The 23172-nt window shown below is 41.3% G+C and overlaps 1 protein-coding gene across 8 annotated transcripts in view; it reads left to right on the top strand.

Moving 5' to 3' along the window:
* The window catches only part of POU2F2 (POU class 2 homeobox 2), a 228529-nt gene extending 208738 nt beyond the window's left edge, over window positions 1-19791 (top strand). For 7 of the 8 annotated variants that reach the window (XM_073570744.1, XM_073570745.1, XM_073570746.1 and 4 more), the window contains 15 exons: window positions 3630-3689; window positions 4816-4850; window positions 4945-4980; window positions 5998-6162; window positions 6271-6465; window positions 8979-9084; window positions 9953-10044; window positions 10239-10385; window positions 11331-11472; window positions 11594-11742; window positions 11908-12084; window positions 12523-12586; window positions 12748-12910; window positions 14021-14094; window positions 14716-19791. In XM_073570744.1, the coding sequence (XP_073426845.1) occupies window positions 3638-3689; window positions 4816-4850; window positions 4945-4980; window positions 5998-6162; window positions 6271-6465; window positions 8979-9084; window positions 9953-10044; window positions 10239-10385; window positions 11331-11472; window positions 11594-11742; window positions 11908-12084; window positions 12523-12586; window positions 12748-12910; window positions 14021-14094; window positions 14716-14990 (1872 nt within the window). In that variant the 5' untranslated portion in view covers window positions 3630-3637 and the 3' untranslated portion in view covers window positions 14991-19791. The remainder of the gene's footprint in view (window positions 1-3629; window positions 3690-4815; window positions 4851-4944; window positions 4981-5997; window positions 6163-6270; window positions 6466-8978; window positions 9085-9952; window positions 10045-10238; window positions 10386-11330; window positions 11473-11593; window positions 11743-11907; window positions 12085-12522; window positions 12587-12747; window positions 12911-14020; window positions 14095-14715) is intronic. The other variant, XM_073570748.1, reaches the window with a different exon arrangement.
* The last annotated feature ends 3381 nt before the right edge of the window (window positions 19792-23172 follow it).

A 23172-nucleotide genomic window follows, 5' to 3' on the forward strand; every position in this document is an offset into this window, starting at 1 on the left:
CCTATAAAACTTTCCCATTAGTTTACCCCTTTAGCGAACCCCTTAAAAAATAAAAATAAAAAACCAAGCAAAAAATAATAATTTATTATCATACCGCCAAACAAAAGGTGTAATAACGCGCGATCAAAAAGACGCATATAAATATCCATGGTACCGCTGAAAACGTCATCTTGTCCCGCAAAAAACGAGCCGCCACACAGCATCATCAGCGAAAAAGTTAAAAAGTTATAGCTCGCAGAATAAAGCGATGCAAAAATAATTATTTTTTATATAAAATAGTTTTCATTGCATAAAACTGACAAAACATAAAAAAAGACCTAAATGAGGTATCGCTGTAACCGTACTGACCCGAAGAATAAAACCGCTTTATCAATTTTACCGCACGCGGAACGGTGTAAACGCACCCCCCAAAAGAAATTAATGAAACGCTGGTTTTTGTTCATTCTGCGTCCCAAAAATCGGAATAAAAAGCGATCAAAAAAACGTCACGTGCCCGAAAATGGTACCAATAAAAACGTCAACTCGTCCCGCAAAAAATAAGACCTCACATGACTCAGTGGGTCAAAATACGGAAAAATTATAGCTCTCAATATGTGGTGATGCAAAAACTATTTTTACAATAAAAAGCGTCTTTTAGCGTGCGACAGCCGCCAAACATAAAAACCGCCATAAATAGTAAATCAAATCCCCGTTATCACCCCCTTAGTTAGGGAAAAATAATAAAATAAAAAAAATTTATTTCCATTTTTCCGTTAGGGCTAGGGTTAGGGCTGAAATTAGGGTTAGGGGTGTGTTGGGGTTCGGGTTGGAGTTAGAATTGGGGGTTTCCACTGTTTGGGCACATCAGGGGCTCTCCAAATGCAACATGGCGTCTGATTTCAATTCCAGACAATTCTGAGTTGAAAAAGTCAAATGGTGCTCCTTCCCTTCCAAGCTCTGACATGCGCCCAAACAGTGTTTTACCCCCACATGCAGGGTATCAGCCTACTCAGGACAAATTGCGAAACAATTTTTGGCGTCCAATTTCTCCTGTTACCCTTAGGAAAATAAAAAATTGGGGGCAAAAATATCATTTTTGTGGAAAAAAAATGATTTTTTTATTTTCACGTCCGAGCTTTATAAACTTCTGTGAAGCACTTGGGGGTTCAAAGTGCTCACCACACATCTAGATAAGTTCCTTAGGGGGTCTAGTTTTCAAAATGGGGTCATTTGTGGGGGGTTTCCACTGTTTAGGTACATTAGGGGCTCTCCAAAGGCAACATGACACCCGCAGACCATTCCATCAAAGTCTGCATTCAAAACGTCACTACTTCCCTTCCGAGCCCCGACGTGTGCCCATACAGTAGTTTTCTCCCACATATGGGGTATCAGCGTACTCAGGACCAATTGGACAACAACTTTTGGGGTCCAATTTCTCCTGGTACCCTTGGGAAAATAAAAAAATGGTGACTAAAAGATCAGGTTTGTGGAAAAAATACGAATTTTTTATTTTCACGCCAGGGCGTTATAAACTTCTGTGAAGCTCTGGGGGGTTCAAAGTTCTCACCACACTTCTAGATAAGTTCCTTAGGGGGTCTAGTTTCCAAAATGGTGTCATTTGTGGGGGGTTTCCACGGTTTTGGTACTTCATGGGTTTTCCAATCGCGACATGGTGTCCAATCTCAATTCCAGCCAAAAACGTCAAATGGCGCTGCTTCCCTTCCGAGCTCTGCCATGCGCCCAAATAGTGGTTTACCCCCACATGTGGGGTATCAGCATACTCAGGACAAATTGCACAATAACATTTAGGGTCCTGTTACCCTTGGAAAAATAAGAATTGAGGGTGAAACGATCATTTTTGTTGAAAAAATATGATATATGATTTTTTTAATTGTACAGCTGTGCATTATAAACTTCTGTAAAGCCCTTGTGGGTTCAAAGTTCTCACCACATATCTAGATAAGTTCCTTGGGGGGTCTAGTTTCCAAAATGGGGTCACTTGTAGGGGGTTTCCACTGTTTAGATACATCAGGGACTCTCCAAACGTGACATGGCGTCCGATCTGAATTCCAGACAATTTTGCATTGAAAAAGTCAAACGGCGCTCCTTCCATTCTGAGCTCTGCCATGCGCCGAAACAGTCGTCCCCCCCCCCCCCACATATCAGGTATCAGCGTACTCAGGACAAATTGCACAATAACTATTGCAGTCCAATTTCTCCTGTTACCCTTGGTAAAATAAAAAAAATTGAACCTGAAGTATTTTTTTTGTGAAAAAAAGTTAGATGTTCATTTTTTTTTTTTTTAAATATTCAAAAAAATTCCTGTGACGCACCTAAAGGGTTAATAAACTTCTTGAATGTGGTTTTGAGCACCTTAAGGGGTGCAGTTTTTTAGAATGGTGTCACTGTTGGGTATTTTCTATCATATAGACCCCTCAAAGTGGCTTCAAATGTGATGTGGTCCGTAAAATTAAAATGGTGTTGTAAAAATGAGAAATTGCTGGTCAACTTTTAACCCTTATAACTTCCTAACAAAAAAAAATTTTGGTTCCAAAATTGTGCTAATGTAAAGTAAACATGTGGGAAATGTTAGTTATCAAGTTTTTTGGGTGCCATATCTCTGTGATTTAAGGGCATAAAAATTCAAAGTTGGAAAATTGCGAAATTTTCAAAATTTTTGCCAAATTTCCGTTTTTCTCAAAAATAAACGCAAGTTATTTGAATGAAATTTTACCACTAACATGAAGTACAATATGTCAGGAGAAAACAATGTCAGAATCACCGGGATCCATGGAAGCGTTCCAGAGTTATGACCTCATAAAGGTACAGTGGTCAGAATGGTAAAAATTGGCCCGGTCATGAACGTGCAAACCACCCTTGGGGGTGAAGGGGTTAAAGAGGGGAGTATAGTTTCTTTGTTTCTTTTTCTTTTTTTTTCCCAATCACTTTTTTCACAAATTTTGGAAAACCCATTTAACCTAGAAAAGTCACACGTTGCCAGTTTCATTTAGGACATCAATTCACAATTTCCAGTGTATGGACAAAATGGATCTACAGTCATGGCCTAAAGTGTTGGCACCCTTGAAATTGTTCTAGAAATTGAAGTATGATGCTTGTTCAAACTCACCTGTGTCAAGTAATAGGTGTGGGCAGTATGAATATCACATCTGAAAGCAGCTAAAAAGGAGAGAAGTTGACTCAATATTTGGATTGTCTATGTGTGTGTGCCACACTAAGCATGGACTGAGAACAGAAAGAGGATAAGAGAATGGTCTGAGGACTTGAGCACCAAAATTGTTGAACAATATCAACAATCTCATCTGGAATTTTGAAGCACTCTTCTTTTGTACACTGCTCCAGGTCTATCATATTTGAAGGCACCTTCTCTCAACAGCAATTTTAATATCTCTCCACAGGTGTTCAATGGGATTTTGATCTGGACTCATTGCTGGCCACCTCAGAAATCTCCAGAGCTTTGTTTCCTCCATTTCTGGGATGTGTAATTGCAAAAATTTTCTCTGAGAAATACTTCCTTTTGTGGAAGAATTGCAAGGGGACCAACACTTTTGGCTATAAATGTATATCAGCACTACGTATAACTATATCTGTACACTTGAGTTTAGATCAACCTTCTCACTTTCTGTCTACAGAAATAAGAATGTCGAAACCGGGACACCTCGGCAAATTGCACGTAGAAGGGGGTGTAACAGGTAATAGCCTTTCTTCTGTCTGTTTGTGACACTGAAAGATAGTGATCCCCACCCTCCTATTCAAGTAGGCGTCATCGGCAGAATATAAAAAGGTGATTTCCTACATGTTAGACAGCCAGTCCATGAAAGTTTTTACAGCCCACGATTATACTGACTGTAGAATTCATAAGTAGTTCCACTAGTAAAGGTAAATTAATATTCAGTGGTGGAATAAGGGGTTGGACCCCGGGTGCTTGGAGGTTGGTTTGTTTTGGAAAACCAAAATGAGGTCAAGCAAAGCTGTAGCAGATCTCATTACCAGATCCCATGCCGTCACCTGTAAGCAACATCTTCCTTTTTTTTTTTTTTTTTTTTATCAAACCGGTTTTGATGGAGCTTCGCAGTAAATTCACAATTTTTTCCTTATGATTGTTATGCAAATCAAGGTATCCCACGAAGCGCTGCTGGTCTCCTTAAGAAAAGCCAGCCCCCTGGTAATGATATATCACACTATACCATATGATATCACCGTAGGGCTAAAACTCTTTTTCTGTGTTATTTCCAAGATTAAAGTTAGGGAAGTCCAGTTTGAGACTTTGTTTTTTAGACTGTGGGAATCTCTACCCATTGAGGAAGTCCTTTCCTGTATATTATAGTAGTTGACTGGAAGAAATGTACTTTTTACATGAACTGTTCTCACCATACTGAGTAAAGTTTACATATATGGTGGGAACCTCCTGTATCATATACACAGTGTAATTAAGAAGTTTTATGTTCTGTTTTTATTTTTTTACTGTTGTCACAATTGCTGACTGGCCATAATTTATACACCATTATTGTAATGTAGCCACACAGAGGTGCGGGGGATTAATGGTTGGAAGCACTAGGTAAATAAGCTAAATTGGGGGAAAAAATTGGGAAAATATAAAAAAAAATCAGATCCTTCAGAATTGTATCTGTTTGCTCTTGTTAGACAAATTTTGTTGCAGGCTTTGCCACACAAAAGTGGCAGAAAAAAAGATGCTGACTAATTTGCAACTATATGCTCTTCTGTAGCCTTTTTTCAAAAGTTTAGCGAGAGGGGAAGAAACTCTGCATCCTCACGTGCTCTTTGTGATAATCTACTTTATACTTTATATTTTCACAGACAATGAAAGAAACGGTGCAGACTCTTTACATGAGGTACCGGGTCGCTTTCTTTTTCACCACGGTTACAAGTCTCGGTTATGATTTCATTGCTCAAATCTGTGATATATTCATATTTTTTCATTTTTAGCAAAACAAGGGATCTCCCTTTTCAATGTCTCCAAAGGTATGTACGAGGATTCTTAAACTTCCAATACACTTTGAGTAGCTCTCTACACCAACAGCTATTCACCCTTCATACTCATGTTTTTCCTTTTTTTTTTTTTTTGTCGAAAGGGTTGAGCATGAAAGCCAACATGCCCAATCCTTTTATTGACATTTGCCAAGAGAATATGTGATGTCAGCCCATACACTGTTCGCCCACACGACTTAGATATTTGACGCTAAATGCCAACTGTTCTTCTTGACTTGACCGAAAGCACATGTTTTTAATGGGGAGAGGGAAACTAGGTTCAGCAAGATACCTTTGGCTTGAAATCTATCATGATCAATCAAGGAATGTAGAGAATTAGCGGTGTCTCATGGGCGCTGCCAAGAACTTTAAGAGCATCAGATTAGCATCATGGCTGATTGTTCATTCCTCTGGAGAGTTAGGATACCACCATACATGAGATGGTTGGCTCATTTTGCCAAGATCATCAGGTACAACCAACTGTATTTGGGCACTTTTAAGGTCTGGTGCAGATCAGAGTAAGATCCCACTTTAATCTATAGATTACCTGGTAGCACATTTTTAATTTTGCACATCCTAATTTCCCAATAAATGGAGAAGTAGCACAGGTTGGAAACCATTGTTTATAAATGTATATATGAGAGGCGACATCACAAATACATGGCCCGTTCTCTGAGGCCTGTTCGTGTGATTCACTATGATCATCTGTGCATCAAGAACATATTAGGGGATGCCCCGGACTCGTCACAGCCTTGCACCCGTTTCCTGAGTTCGTCTTTATTTTTTTTTAACTTCCCCATAGCCCCCTGTTACTTTATTTCCCTACAGACCAGAGCTCCTATCTGTTTTTATTGTTTAGTTCCCTAGCCTCATTATAAAGTGCTGAAACTGAATGGATTTAAAGGAGAAGTATTATCAAACCATACAACCAGAGATGCAGCCTGCAATATTACTTTGGAAAGAAAGTGTTCTAGAAGTTTATTTTTAAATCGAAAACTTTTTCTCATGCAGATTACAGATGAAGAATGTGGGGAGAGATCCCCATCCCTTCCCGGAACTCCAGTCCCCCCAATGCCTTCTGCTCCTCCAACCCCACAGGCTCCCTCCGCCCCTCAGCAACCACCTACCTCCCTCCCTCAAACGCAACTCCTCCTTGCTGGCAGCCAGCTGGCTGGGGTAAGTGCCAGCTTTATGCTCATATTGTTTATGAATTCATGTGTCAGCCTTCTGGTTCCTCTTTTTGCTTTTTTTTTACTCCCATGCTTTTATTTATCCTGCCTGCAGCTAACTGCACTCCTCCCTGCACAGCAGCAGTTGCTTCTCCAGCAAGCTCAGCTTCTAGCAGCTGCTGTACAGCAATCCAACGCCGCTGCCGCCGCCAGCGCCTCCCAGTCAGGGTCCGACAGCCAGTCTACCCCCAACAGCCAACAGCAACCCCCCCAACTTGCTTTGTCCCAGCCCATCCACCTCACTGCACAGGTGAGCAAGGCGTGTGCCCCCGAGATCACTATGACTGATTGTGAATGAAGAATTTGAACTTTTATCATAAAGCTACATGGTAAACAGGAACATATAAAAATGCTCAGGATTTTAAAATGCTCAGGATTATAAAATTGGTCAACATTGTTGCAAGTTTGCGCTGTGCCGTACAGGCAGTAGTGGTATGTCTGCTCAGCATGAACGCCCCCACAGAGGCTAACGAAGGGGAGAATTGGTGGCACTAGGGAAAGAAGGGGTAGGGAAAATAAAGCTAGATCTACACCATGTTTTCTTCGCATCAAAATGTTTTGTTTGTTTAAGAGTCTACCAAAATGATTAAAATTACAACATAGCCCAACGGACACCATTATAAGTCCATTCTGCACTAGTGGTATCCATTGTACAATGCTTTCTGCAGACCGCTTTGGGACCAGTTTTAAACCAAAACCCCAATGGTAATGAGAACAGGAAACTTTTTAAGAGCAACAATACTTCTTTTTTGTTTTCTTCTTAAGGCTATGTGCACACGTTGCGGATTCTTCCGCGCGGAAACGCAGATAAAACCGCAGGTAAAGTGACCTGCGGTTTTTCTGCGGTTTGGTCTGCGGCTTTGCCCTGCGGTTTCACACCTCTACTATGGTAGAGGTATGAAACCGCTGCGGAAACCGCAAAAACAATTGACATGCTGCGGTTTGTAAACCGCAGCAAAACCGCGCGGAAAAAAACGCACCGCCATAGGGTTTCATTGTACTGTACTTGGTCAGCGGAACTGCTGCGTTTCCGCAGGAGCAAAACCGCTGCGGAAACGCAGCAGAATCCGCACCGTGTGCACACAGCCTAAGAGCAACAGTGCCTTTTTTTAGTGTTGGGTTTTAAGTCACTTTTATATTTTTTAAATTGTGTTATTGACGTTTTGAGCATTTGCAGCAGATTTTTCTGCACCAAAAACCAAAGTATTGGCAAGAAAAACATAGTGTAAAATAAAAATACATTTTTTTAAAAAAAAGCACTTTTTTTTTTTTTTTTTTTTTTTTTTTATTTGCGTTTTTCCCATTCATTTGAATGGGTGATAAGTGTTGAATAAACGCTGAAAGAATTGACACGCTTTTAGGATTCAAATCCTCAGGGGAAAAAAAAACAGCGTGAGATTTCAGACATCTCATTCACTTTGCTGGTACTATAAAATGTAGTGTTGCCCTAAAAAAACAAAAACGCAGAGTGTGCACAAACCCTAAGGTAAGAAGTCTGCTGTGTGCATTATGATCCCCCCCCCACCAGAAACATTTTTATCATAGTTATCTTCTTTTCTCACAAGTTCCCGAAACCTATGTACATATATTGTTACTAAAAATAACATATTATTTCCATTAAAAACCGCACTTGTGTTTCTGATTAGTTTACAAAGTTTTTATCTCCTTATACATCATAATAGAATAATTCTTAATTTGCTCTTTCCAAAAAGTCATCATACATTAACTAGAGCCAATTTTTATTTTTGTGGTTTTTGTCCTTCCTCCTTTTTCACAAGCCTTAATTTTTTTTTTTATTTTTTTTTTACGCCAACAACAATAATAATAAGATTCTGACACCATTCATTTTTACCATACAATGTATCTGAAGAAGTGAAATAAATTCTTAGTAGGATGAAATGGTAAAAAAAAAAAATCTTCAGTTGTTTTTTTGTTTTGGAAGGGTTTTTTTATCATGTACATTGTGCTGTAAAAATGACATGGCAGCATTATTTTTCCGATATATTCAGTCCGATACCAAACTTTAAAAAAATATTTTTTTTATTTATTTACTACTATTTCATCATTTTTAGTGGTTATAAGAATTCAGAATTTATTTTTCTGTCATTCTGTCTAAATCCGCGCTCACTTTTTTGCGTGACAAGCTGTTGTTTTTTACTCATATCATTTTGGACTACAAACTTTTTGGACTACAGACTAATGGTGGTTCTACTACAGACGGTGCCTTTAGTAGAACCCCCATTACTATATCGATTGTGTCAACAGGCGCCGGAAAGGATTGTGCCAAACAAACTGACCATTTAAATACTGCTGTCAGAGATAACCGCTGCATTTAAATGGTTAAACAGCTAATTTGAGCCCGATTTATACACGTACACCCAACGTATGATGAACATGTGCATCAAACATTGAGAAGTTCTTAAAGAAGTTCTTGGCTTTGGACAATTCTTAGTTGTTAGAAGGATCCTTGAAAATAAGATGATCATAAAATGTATATCACTGGAGAAGGAGGGATACTTTATGATCATCTTATTGTAATCTGTTGGAAAGCCTGGGAAAAAGTGTTTTGGTTCCCTCCAGCGCCAACACAAGGGAAATGAAGCATTGCACAGTTTCTGTGCACAGTCTGGTATTATGCAATCAGGTCAGACCGGGCCAGAATGTGTATTGACACGCCCAATTGACAAGATAAATTGAAACCTGGACGTTACCATTTATCAGCTGCTAATTTCTATATTTTACTAAATTCTGTCAATTACATAGGATATCCAGCAACTGCTGCAGCTCCAGCAACTGGTTCTTGTTCCTGGCCATCCTCTCCAGTCCCCCACACAGTTCCTGCTGCCCCAAGCGGGGCAAGGCCAACAAGGTGAGTCGCATTCGATCCTGATCAGTTTTTAAAGCAGTGCTTACAAGATCAGTAGAAAAGAGTTTGTAAACACTGCTGTGAGTTCTAGCAGCAGTGGTCGGTCTCCAAGGCAGCCAGCTGTAAACAGAAGAAAAGTGTTAATATCTCAATAGCAGATGAAAATTTCAATTAACAGTCAATTGAAAAAAATGCTTATATTTACAAGCCCTGTCCGGCAATACCCAAATATAAAAATGGGAATTAAAGAAGTTGTCGTCATGCCCCACACTTGGCCCCGAATAAAAAAAAAAAAAAAACTATACTCATCTCCTGTACTGGCGCTGTTCCCGCAGCGTTGGCACTCGCTCTCCCCGGGCCCCCTTTCTGTTGTTGTGACATGTAACCCGGGCATCCAATCAGCGCTGGCGGCACTGTCCCCCGCCTCCTGTTGAACATGAAGAGGAAGTGAGAGAGCAGCTGCAGCTCAGACTTCTTCTTAATGTTCGATTTGTCCAAAAGCAGAGGCCGTGACGCCAGCGCTGATTGGGTGCCAGCGTTTCAGCCACTTTTCTTTCAATCTTGTGCTGATGGATGGAACAGCTGGCATAATAAAACTATATTAGTATGTTATGTAACTTGCTATTTAATGCTGATTTGACTATATTTTTTCCTGGAAAACTTTTTACTAATTGCCAAAGTTGGCACTGACTAGGAGATATGCAATAATATTATTAATGTTGATGTCCTTTTGTAGCAAGAACTCCGGGCTCCTATGGTTGCGTTGCGAGCCACTGGTGAAGTGCATTACTAGATCTTATGTATTTTACCATCATCTAATGCTAGTTTGCTGTGTTTTTCATAGTCTTGTTGCTTTCTTCTTCTGCTTCAGGTCTCCTTTCTGCACCAAATCTCTTTCAGCTACCTCAACAAAGCCAGGGGAATCTCATTCCAGGTCAGCCAAGGCCTGGCCTTCCCACTCAGGTGAGTGAAATCCGTTCTTATCACTTTCAGTAGGTCCAAACTGTTCATCCATGTATCATTTCAGCCGTCCATCGTTCCAGCCGTCCATCGTTGCACACTAGTAATCTGCGGGACTGTGTGGGCCTCTTATTAACCCGATGGAGTATTATTAAGAAACCTTGATAAAATATTTAACCATGCTGTTCTCTTTCAAGGCTGTGTCCCGTCCGGGACCCCAGGATCCACCAATATTGTCACATACAGAACCAGCATCTCATCCTGAGGAACCCAGTGATTTGGAGGAGTTAGAACAATTTGCCAGAACCTTCAAACAGCGCAGGATTAAACTAGGATTCACTCAGGTAGGAAAAGGCTTTTCATCACTGTGTTCTGAGGGTATTGTATGATCCCATGTGACTGCTGTACATTCACACCATATCTGCACCACATGCTGCTGCTGTGGGTCCACTCCAGAGAATGAGGCAAGTTAGGATTGCCTCATTCTCTCCAAATTTTCTGAGATAATCTGTATAGGATTTCCCATATTACAAGGCATTGAGAAATTGGCCCAAGAATCATTTAATGAATAAACGTATCCACCTGCCGCAGGCCAAAAACTGATTGTAGTAACATAGAGAGGGGGTGATTTGACTTTTTGATATGAGACCTATTTCCTTTCTGTATGTATGCCTGTCTAAGAAGTGGAGGGGTATTAATTAATGGAATATGTGGAATGTGAAGCTGGCCAGTTTTGACAGTGACCCTCCCTTATACTCCTAAATAATGGCTCTGCTGGGTGTGCATGTGTTATCAATGGTGGATAGAAAAATAAGCTGCTGTCAGATACCTTTTGCAAACTTTGTCACATCTCACCTCCTGCTCCTCCTGTACAATGACTGATAACACCCCTATATACAGTAGATAATACAGGATCCACAATAGGTGATATCACTGCTCACCGCCTTTCTCCTGTACAATAACTGATAACACCTTTATATACAATAGATAACACAGGATGCACCATTCATAATATGGGATATCACAGCTCACCTCCTCCACCTGTACAATGACTGATAACATAGGGTCCAAAATTCATAATAGGTGATGTTACAGCTCACCTCCTCCTGTTTAGGAAATCGACAAGTGTGTCCCGTACTTTAGCGATTGGCTCTACAAACGGATAATTATGAGACCTGTGGTACTGCAGTAGTATATTCTGCATGTGACAGTGGTGTCCTGTACCACCAATCTAGGGGGTAATAAGGCGTTACTTCATTGTTTATAGAGGCTTTTATGTTATTTTATAGGGGGATGTTGGCCTGGCTATGGGAAAGCTGTACGGCAATGACTTCTCCCAGACAACCATCTCCCGATTTGAGGCACTTAACCTGAGTTTCAAGAACATGTGCAAGCTAAAACCATTACTCCAGAAGTGGCTAAGTGATGCAGGTAAGACTAAGACGGATGAATGCCTCGTGCAAAGAGGAGGCGGTTGCAGTTCACTTTAATCGCCCTTTTATCATTACACTACAGTTTTTTCAATAAAGCTTTTATTGTTTCCTCTGCCCAGAAACCATGTCAGTAGACAGCACCCTGCCGAGTCCCAACCCTCTGAGCAGTCCTGGGGGAGGCTATGAAGGACTTCCTGGCCGTAGACGTAAGAAACGCACCAGCATCGAGACCAATGTGCGCTATGCACTGGAGAAAAGTTTTATTGCGGTGAGATACAAGACGAAAATGCAGGTTTAGACTGATGTGTCGTGTTGTGTCCTAAATAGTCCTGCAAAGTCGAGTCCATGGGTTTATAGTTGGATCAATACTAGGATATTAATAATTCACTTTTCAGTCTATTATCGCTCATCTATTCATTACTGTGTTGTACAGAACCAGAAGCCTACCTCTGAGGAGATCCTAATAATTTCTGAGCAGCTGAACATGGAGAAGGAAGTGATCCGCGTCTGGTTCTGTAACCGCCGGCAGAAGGAAAAACGCATCAATCCTTGTAGCAGTATGCCACTCGTTCCCAGCCAGAGCAAGGGACAACTGTATGGGAGCCATTTGGTAAAAAAGTCCTTGTATCTACCTTCCTAAATCCCACATTACAAAAGGGAGGCTGTATAGGGCATGCGCGGTCACACTTGCAGTATAGGGCATGCGCGGGCACACACATTATGACGCATGTGCGGGTTTTTTTTCCACCTTTTCTACATGAGAATGAGAAGAATCTGCAACAGATATTAAATTGTTGCTGGAAAATTTCAATGCAGAAATATTTCCGAATACATATTAAATAAAAATCCTACATCCAGGCTGTAATCAACTGCAAATCCGCACAGAAAATAAACTTTGCAGAGTTTCCTTCTTGGGTGGAATTATCCTACCAATTTCCAAGTGTTTTGGGCGCTGCACTACCATGGCTATTCCTCCTGTCTCTATCCTCTGGTTTTCCTCATCCACCCTCACTTTCTCATAATTCCTCCTTTCCTTGGTCTGCTCCAGGTGTCTCCCCCGGTGTCTGCCCCCACGCTCACTTCCCAGGCTTCCAGTAATCTCAGCACAACAGGTAAACGGACACCCCCTATTCTTCTCACTGAGCGCTGAGTCTTATTTGCACCCCTGTAATAAATCTGACAATGTGATCTACTGACATGCACAACCGTCCACTCCAAAATATGAAACTTGCTGATTTAATGTTATTACCTTTTATTGTTTTTCTATATTTAGTGACTACCTTACCTTCTGCACTGGGATCACTTGTACATCCTCGTCCACCCTCCAACACAGCACCCCCATCCGCAACACCCCCTCCAAGCAACAGCACAAGTGCAAGTCCCCAGAGTAGCACCCATTCTGGGCTCAGCTTGACCGGACTTAGCCCCAATGCAGGGTAAGTACTCAAATTTGCACGTTCATATTTCCTTCAAGCGCATACAGACTGAAACCAGATGCTCTTAGCTGATTGCACAAAATCTCAAAAGGCAGAAAGAGGAGAAACATAATAATGACAATATAGGAAGAATCAAAGAGATCAAGGAAAACCATAATCTGCTCCTGGCCTTGTATACACTCTATTCTTCGTTGTGTTCTACGCACTGCCTAAAAGCACACTATGGCACAATCGGTCACAAACTGTAATATAAGTGCCCATTACATACTTATAGCTTTACATTTATTTTTACAAGCAAAGTTATAAAATTAGGAAAACAAAAATTACCAAAGTTGCTATGACCTTGGTCTGCACAGATGTTGCATGTGACTGCTGCAGCCAATCACTGGTCCTAGCAGTCACTCGCTTTATACACGACCTGGCTGCAGCAGCCATGCTCATTCGGACCCCTTTTAGCTACATTTACCATTTCTTAGCATGCTTGGGTGCTGAGTGTTTTCGGCGTTCTCGAAAACTGTTTGAATCCCTGTGGCTCCATGTCTCGTGGCTGTTCGACAACCGCAACACATGCAGGGATTGCTGTTTTTTTAGGCAATCCCTGCATGTGTTGTGGCTGTCAAACAGCCGCGAGACAAGCAGCGATGGGGATTCAAAATATAATTTTCGAGCACGCCAAAGACAGTCAGCATCCATGCATGCTTGGACAACACCTTATCTGAGCACGTTCGCTCATCACTAAAGGCAACCATTTTTTTTTTTTTTTTGTTGTCACCGTATCTGATATTATCTCTTGGGGTGGGGCAATTCAGTAGCTTGACTGCTCTAACTGTAAAGAATCCCAGATGAACCATACATACGGTAATCAGACTGTTCTATGGATCTAGTATCGAGTGTACAATGTCTCTCATTTGTAGTCATGCACACATACACTTTAAAGCAAAAATCTATTGCCACTGACCCCTTCCTGCTGCTGGATTGAAGTGGCATGATGTTCCTGGTAGTCACCGGCTAGGAGTATATAGATTATATACTATGGAAGGTATCAACTCTGTGCTAAACTATGAATCAGAGAATGTCTTTCCCGTCTTATCCATGTTCTTGGTCTTACAGGGGCACAGTGCTCGGGGTCAGCCCGGGGTTGAACTCAGCCCTCATGGCTGGAAACCCACTGGCCACCATACAAGGTTTGTAGGACAGGGGAAGTCACACGAACTCCCTCGTGACTGTTCATAGCATGCGTCATCACATTAATATTCGTACTGATTGGCCATGACATTTCATATCAAAAATCGTCCAGTGGCGGTATGTCTTGCATAAAAACGCAAATGGCGGTTTCTTGTATTTTTATGTAAGATCTGGAAAAGCTGTCATTGCTCATAATGAATCCCATGCTCCTCAGCACGGCCCCGAATGGCACTTACCATGGTAAAAGCGCTATAAATTCTAATTTGTAGAAGTAATCAAAAAGCTTTTTGAGATGTCATCATTGACAAGAAACTCGCGTGTCGTTGCACTTTAGTTACTGCTCGTCTGCAGACACTTTGCTGAGTATTATCGGAGCCATTTATTAAGACCCCCGGAGGATTTACAATTGCTGCTCCTGATTTTTTTTTTTTTTTTTTCACGATGGCGAGAGTCAAATCTGCAAGAAACCAAAAAGGACGCATGAGTGACATTATTATCGTCATATGAGTCGTTATTTCTGTTTTTATTCTGTGTTTTTCATCTTTTATTTCTCTTTTATTTCTATTTTATCTCAATAAGTTAATTGCATGACTTTTTTTTCTGTACCTTTTGTCTCCTAGCTCTGACCAGTGGTGGCTCTCTGCCACTCTCCGGTCTTGATGCCAGCGGTAACTTCATCCTTGCCAGCGGTTCCAGCGCTCCCAGTCTGATGAGCTCTTCACTCTTCCTGAACCCTGGAGGTCTCCCTCTTCTCGGCTCCGGCCTGGGACGCATCGCATCTGCTGGTGGTACCCCAAGTCTCTCTCCAGCCTCCACCACTTCTTCTGGCGAGGCTGCAATTCCCAACCTACAGCACAGCCCAGGAGGCTCCCAGCACAGCGGGGAGAGCGATTGAAAGAGGGAAACCTATCTCTTTCTTCTCCCCCTCCTTCAACCTCCACCAGCACCCAAAGCTGAGCCTCCATATATAAATGGAGGCTCCTGGATACTTCAGGGGGGCAGAGGTGTGACTACTTTTTCAGATGGTGTTGCCTCTTTTCCCCTTCAAAGCCCCCCAACCGAAGTGAAGACGTGAAATGCGTGGGGGGGGGGCAAAAGAATGGAACCTAAATGAAGAACCAAAAACCAAATAAGAACCAAAAAATAAAAATCCAAACCTCGGAAATACTTCAGAGAAACCAAAAATATGCTGCACCCTTCTTGGGGTGTACGGAGCTCCCCCAACCAAAGGAATTCCCAAAGACTGAGCCCCACCCCCACTGCTCCCTCTTGTTAGTCATGTTGAGCTAGGTGCCATTTTTTTAGTTACTGATATGTAGGAGGTGAATTCAGGTGGGGGGTGGGGGCAGGGAGACCCTCCAAGTTCCTTCCTCCTGTTACTTTACGTACTCTTATTGCAGAGAATGAATGTCCACAGATTTTTAGGAGGAAGGGGAGGAGGCTGCAGCAGGAGCGAGTCCGCTCATGGGGTGGGGTGCATGGGTGAAATAACGCCCATCGCTTCCCCCTCTTCTACACCAAATACCAAAATAACAGCTTTATCCAAAGCCTAACATATCTCTAGAACCTCAGAGTAACTCTGTGTATATGTGTGACGTCCATATTAAAAAAAACACACACATAGCTTTATTTATTAGCTTTTTTTTTTTTTTTTTATATTTAGCCAGCACTGAACCCCTTTAGATTTCTTTTACGCTCCCCATAATTTATTTAGAAAATGCTGAATTATTTCCCATCCTACACAAAAAGTAAAAAAACCTTTTTGTAATTCTGTTTACGGAAAACTCGCTCTAGAATTTCCCGCTCCAGCTCTAGATGTGGTTAGAAAACTTTTTTTTTTTTGCAGAGCAGGCGGAAAAAAACATTCAAAAAGTTTTCCCCTCCCCGGATATTCTTTTTCTTCTTTTTCTAAAAAGAAATTGGTAATTCTTTTTATTCTTATCACTTATCTGTACTTTTAACTTTCTCATACTAAATATTTATATATTTTACCCCTCACGATGCACAATAGCTTTTAAAATTTTCTTTGCTTTTAATTCCTATTTATTTATTTATAATGCAGCCAAGCTTTATATTTTTTTGCCTTTTTTTTGTTTAATTTCATGGGATATATTTCCTGGATCATATGTTTCCGTGGATGGACAAAAAAAACAAAAAAACAAGCAAACCAAAAAATGAAACCAAAACAAACACAAAGAAGAAACCAAAAAAACAAAAACAAACAAAACTTATTCTTTGCTAACGCTGTGCCAAAGTACAGACTCTGAGTGTTGGCAGAGTGAAGATATATACCAAGAAATAGAGTTACCAAAAATCTCATGTTCCCCCTCCTTCTGAGCCCTTCCATCCCATGGACAAAGGTACAAGAGTCACAAAGGGTGAGGGCTGCAGGGGTGCGTCTTTCTCTGTCTTATATACCTCATCTGAAGAAGCCGATATTATTTTAAGAAAAAAAAAAAGAAAAAAAAAAAGAAACTCAAGGAGGGAATGTTATCGAAAACCAAAAAAAAGACTAAAATTTCTGGTGAGGTGCAAGGAGCTAAGACTATCCCTCCTGCATCTCCCCGTTCCAAAAGCTTTAACGGCCTCTTTGAAAAACTTCTCATTTTATTTTTTATTTTTTTTTCCATTTTATTTGATGGTTTTACAAAAAAAAAAGTTTTTTTCTCTGTGCCAAAGTATTAAAAAGAAAAAAGTTATAAACTTTTAAAAACTTCAGAGAAAGCGCCATGGAGATGAGGGGGAACAAATCGTATACCAAAAAAAAAAATTCCACATCAGGTGGAGGACAAAACTGAAACAATGAATGAAAGAAAGAGAAACAAACAAGACCAAAAAAAAACAAAACGATAAACACTCTCTTCGTTTTCATTTTATTTCCTTAATTTTTTTTTCTACTTTTTTTTATTTTAGCTGTTGTTCTTTTATGGAAATGTGAACTTTGGACTTTCTTAAAAGGGACATGGGCCTCATTATAGATTTAGCTTTAGATGTGATGGAAAAAAAAAATAAAAAACAAAAAAAACATAATCAGGGGTTAAAGAAAGATGATACTGTGAAAAAAAGGTATTGCTTTACAAAAGGCTGTCTGAAGTTGCTTAACCTGTTAACTGCTGGTGACGTTTGCTTCTGACTTGTGCCGCAGACTCTCTTGCAGTGAAGGGGTTAACCACCTTTTTTGTGCCCCCTTGCTTTAATTTATGTGGTAAGACTTTCACCGTAGGAAGAAAGGGGGTGCAAAGAGTGGGACTGATGGGGTGACTAATGAATGCATGCAGAACTCATTCCTAATGTCGCTCTTTTCTACTTTTACAGTCACGAGAAGGTAAAATGATGCAGAACCTGGGGGCGGCGTCCCAGATAAATGTCGCCATGTACTGTAATAGTCCATTACCGTTTTCTCATGATCACATGTTTCTTTTGGGTACCACTAGTCTGATATTATCTTTGTATACAGATTTCCAGAGACTAAATTCTTAAAATCTATTGGGCCTCATGCCTTAAACAAATGCAGAGATAACGCCAGTGGCAGCCAGAGCAATAACAGCTGGTATCTGGTTGATTTTGCTTCCACTATGCAGAAGGCTTCGTGTTTTTCTAATTATTAATATACCCCCCATCTAATGGAAGTGGCGGGAACTGTCCAGACAAAAGTATATGTCAACTATGACACTTGGATCACATAGGTTTAGGCTACTTGAGATGTCAAATGGGGTTGTCCTATGGCAATGCCTTTTTTTTTTTTTTTTTTCTTTTTTTTTTTTTAAATATCATGTCTTATTAGACTCCTACAATGTGAGATTATTACCATTGCCTGGACAAACAGTAAAGCAAGCATGCACTGTCCGTTTCTCTTCCCTCCTCTGTTCTCTTCTTTCTCTCTTTGCTTAACTCTCTCCCCCCTCCCTCCCTCCCTGTCACGCTCTCTTCCCCCCCTCCCTCTCTCTTCCCTCCTCCCCTCTTGATCTCTCTTCCCCCCACTCTCGATCTCTCTCCCTCCCTCTCGCTCTCTCCATCCTTCCCGCTCTCTCGTCAAACCCCACCCTCCCTCTCTCTCGCTCTCTCTTCCCCACCCTCCCTCCCGCTCTCTTCTCTTCCCCACCCTCCCTCCCGCTCTCTTCTCTTCCCCACCCTCCCGCTCTCTTCTCTTCCCCGCTCTCTTCTCTTCCCCTCCCTCCCGCTCTCTTCTCTTCCCCTCCCTCCCGCTCTCTTCTCTTCCCCTCCCTCCCGCTCTCTTCTCTTCCCCTCCCTCCACTCTCTCGCTCTCCCATCCCCCCTCGCTCTCTCTCGCTCTCTTCCCCTCCCCCTCTCTCACTCTCTCTTCCCCTCCCCCGCTCTCGCTCCCTCTCCCCCCCCCCCCCCTCTCTCGTCACCCCCCCCCCTTCACGCCAGACCCAAACTTATCTTCAAATTCTAATCTGTCTGACTGGGGTACACGAGTTAAAAAAAAAAAAGAGCAACCCCTTTTTTTTTTTTTTTTCTATCGGACAAAAATCCTATACACTGGTTTAAGGTTTCATTGCTTTTCTGTGGGTGTGGATGTAGATGCGGTGTAGTAGACTTGCTCACTATATGGCAGGTAACGTGTGGTCTCATTACATAACAAATTTCGATTTCAAAGATCTGTTAAGTTGTAGTTTACAACTCTGACGTTTCAGCTGGTGCTCAGAAATCTCAGAAGCGTAGAGGATATGGATGGTGGACTCTCGGGAAGCTGTAGCAGCCGTACTGTGATTTTGCAGTGAATGTATAATCTGTATTTGTGATAATTGATGATGTAAGGATTGTACGGTCTGACCCCAACGGGAGCAAAAGTTCATCAACGCCATCTGCGCTTTTCTGTTACTGATTGCAATGGCTTCTTAAAGGAACAGCCAAGACAAAACAGAGACATTGGGACAGATTTACTAACTCTATCTAATGTTTGGGCAGACAGTGTGAAAATGCAGCAGTGACCCACGCCAAATGATACATTTCCCAATCGGCCTGTCTAAGCATGCTGCATATAGCCTGATAAACAAGCAAAAAAAAAAATCATCGTTCTCGGCTGCACACGTGCTGCCGAGAATAGTGATAGTCTATGCGATCATGTTACTGTTCTTCCTGTGAGCAAGGAAACATGGTCGCCTATCTAACCAAATATTATACAACTGCCAATCGACATTTATGTGCCTGATTAACGGCACACTGTCGGCCAGTGGAAATGCACCTGGATTTTACCCTGCCTATTGGTATCATTTTTTCTGCATCAAAATGTTGCTGCAAGTTCCACCCCTTTTAATGTAAGTCCCTTTTTTTTTTTTTTTTTTTTATTACCAAAGCACAAACAACCTAAAACGTGTTGCAACAGTTTGCTCCAACTGTTTTCACATATTCGACAATGTCTGGGGGAAATCACATTAGTAAATCCGTCCCACTGTGTGCTGCCGAATGAAGGTGGTGAGTATGATCTACCCCCAGGCACATACATTTTGCCTGAAGCGTTCCTTTAAGCAGGCCATGGACCCCCATGAACACATTGCGTTGTATTATCGTCTTATCGTGCTGAAAAACTGCTATATAAAAAATGGTACATAGAGAATATGGATGTATATTTACATTTTTGCTGCCGTTTTTGTTAGTTGATTTTTCTTACTTTAGTGATGTCTTAATTTTTCTGTTTCTGATGAAATATAGGCGACTGCATGTAAAAACCATGTGCAGATTTTTTTTCTTACCAGTAGAACTGGATTTGCTATTGTCTCTTCTAAACCTCCCATCAATATCCAAGGGAAAAAAGATACAGGCTTAGATTGTGCAGCAGGAAAGCCTTTCTCAAAATTAAAAGCCATCTTGGAAATTTATTTCAAAATTAACCCTTCAAATACAACGGCTGAGACCCCCACCACCCTCTCCATACATTTTAGAGCAAAACTGGCCGAGACCCCCCAGTTTTCAGCAGGAATGGATGATTATCTCATGCAGATGATGGCATCTCAGACTCTTCCCGAACAGATCAAACTCCAATATACAGGGAAAATAAGCCTGCACGAAAGATGTCTGACGGCGACTTACTCCCCTCTCCCCATTTTGAACACATGCAGATACAGGTGCATCTCACAAAATTAGAATATCATCAAAAAGTTATTTTATTTCAGTACTTCAATACAAAAAGTGAAACTCATATAGAGTCATTACAGAGTGATCTATTTCATGTGTTTATTTCTGTTAATGTGAAGTTTCCACAATCAGTGATGGTTTGGGAGCCATGTCATCTGCTGGTGTAGGTCCACTGTGTTTAATCAAGACCAAAGTCGGCGCAGTCGTCTACCAGGAAAGTTTAGAGCACTTCATGCTTCCCTCTGCCGACAAGCTTTTTGGAGATGGAAATTTCATTCTCCAGCAGGACTTGGCACCTGTCCACACTGCCAAAAGTACCAATTCCTGATTTACAAACAACAGTATCACTGTGCTTGATTGGCCAGCCAACTCGCCTGACCTTCACCCCATAGAGAATCTATGGAGTATTGTCAAGAGGAAGATGAGAGACACCAGACCCAACAATGCAGATGAGCTGAAGGCTGCTATCAAAGCATGCTGGGCTTCCATAACACCTCAGCAGTGCCACAGGCTGATCACCTCTATGCCACGCCGTATTGATGCAGTAATTGATGCCAAAGGAGCCCTGACCAAGTATTGAGTGCATTTACTGAACATACATTTCAGTAGGCCAACATTTTGGATTTTAAAATCATTTTTCAAGCTGGTGTTATAAAGTATTCTAATTTACTGAGATAATGACTTTTGGGTTTTCATTGGCTGTAAGCCATAATCATCAACATTAACAGGAATAAACACGTGAAATAGATCACTCTGTAATGACTATATAATATGAGTTTCAATTTTTGTATTGAAGAACTGAAATTAACTTTTTGATGATATTCTAATTTTGTGAGATCCACCTGTATTTCTGTGACTTTCCCATACATCTGAATGAGGCTTACGGAAATCCACGTTTTTTGGAGCTGATTTTCAGTCCCCAATCTCCCATTTATAAAGTCAACCTGGGTCCTCCCCAGGCGTCTCTAGTCAAATGTTAAAAGTATGTGTTTTCTTGACCAAAGATCTAGAGGGTACTGCGTCTCCCGGAGGTGTAAGGAGACTTGTAGGCCATGTAGTGCTCCCTGGGAAAAATGTATTGAAATTATCTCTCCTCTAGGAGGAAGGAAACTAGACAAGACCCTATTTGATTACATACTCAAAGTAACAAAGTAAGACTTGTTAAAGGGGTTGTCCACCACTGGTGCAAACTCCCCTCCTATATTGGCACTTTTCCAGCAAAATTGCCGCTGTTTTTCCCGGCGCTTACCTGACTTAAACACATCAGCGCTGCAGCCAATTAATTACACCAGCGCTGCAGCTGATCAACAGCACTTGATTGACTGCAGGTGTCACGTGACCACTGGGAGAGATGGCACTGACCTGGTGGGAACAGGACGTGTTTATTTTTTTTTTTTACTTTTTTCATTTACGTTAGCGTTTTTAGAAGGCATTGGCCAGTAGTGTATAAACCCTTTAAGGAGTTGCACATTGCCTTATAGTGTAGCTATCACCATTAGGTGGCACCAGAGAGCATTTATACTCATGGTTTCGGGGTTGATTTACAAGAACCCCCCTCAGCAGAGGACATCACACTTTTATTTACATCTGGAGCAACCTTTTATTTATTTATATTTTTTTTACGGGTTAAAGGGATGTTTTTGAAAGCAGAATCGATCATTGCCATTGCTCTGTACAATGCAACGCATACAAAGAGCAGCCATCTTTTTGTTATTTAACTGACCACCAATGAAGGGTGTTATAAATGCGAGCACCACTTTCAGTATGAAGCATAAAGGCACGGGACCGCAGTACGGAGGACCATCTGGCGGTGATACACTGTTGTGATTCCTTTAGAGAAAGAGGCTCCCATTAATGTGATAATCCCTCTGTTACATGAACATCGTTTGCGCTCATCGGGACCGATAAACAGAGCGAGAGCTTAATGGGCAATTGGATTTTTTTGCTATTCCTGGCAGAATATCAAAGCCGCTGGTACTTTCATCGAGAGCTCCTTTCATATATTGTGATCAGAGGCGCACGCGGTAAAAGATCAGTGCCTATTAAAGAAACAACACATAACAAGGTCCGATCCCTTTATCTCCACTCTGTACATTATCCACAAAGGAGACTTATAAGCGCCAAACAAGCAAATTAGTCTTGTGCTATAGGACGGGGGGGTAGAGGATGAGGCACAAGGCGGCTACGGACAAAGAAATCAATATCGTCCATGTTCGGTTGTGTGTAGTGGTGGAACAAACAGGCGTCCATCCGAGGACTCGCATGCCCTGACACGCTTGGCATAGTGCATGCTTCCATCTTTTTTTCAACGCACGCAGTCGGCCAGTAAAACCACCGACATGCACTAGCAAATTGGTTAGAATGAGTCCATGGCGCCCATGGACCGATTAGCTACTCATCCAAACGACGCCCCAAAGTGACGCTCCACTTTGGACTAACATTGGATGACATTCAAATGCAGTCCCTAGACTTACATTGATGATTTTATTTTTTTATTTATCCAACCCGCGAATCATGATCGGACATATCTCCACAATTTTAATGGGCCCCATAAACTATCACAGGTGCGAGTGCTATCCATAAAAATACATATAGCAGTCTTATGCAGAAAACGGGCGTCCATTTTTATTTAATTTTACTGCACTTATGGCAAAACAAGACGCATGGACCAAAATGGAAGATTAGACTCTGCACTAATGAAAAAATTGGATTTTTTTTTTATTTCGCAAAAAAAAAAAATGGATGTTTGAATTCATCCGCTACCAAATCTTACGGCTTCTGGGGAGTGAGTGTGACTAAAATCCCACATTTCTAATTCAATAAGAAATCATCTATCACTTTGGAAAAAAACAAACAAACCCCCACACAAAAATATCCGATTTGCCAATAGCTGCTTGCCGACAGTTTCCAGGTTGCAACAGGAAATTTTTAATCTTTATCTGCACTGAAAAAAAAAATTTGCTGACTATAGAAACAGA

Source organism: Dendrobates tinctorius, unplaced genomic scaffold, assembly GCF_039654945.1.
Source record: "Dendrobates tinctorius isolate UK_male_01 unplaced genomic scaffold, ASM3965494v1 ptg000028l, whole genome shotgun sequence".
Taxonomy (NCBI): Eukaryota; Metazoa; Chordata; class Amphibia; order Anura; family Dendrobatidae; genus Dendrobates; species Dendrobates tinctorius.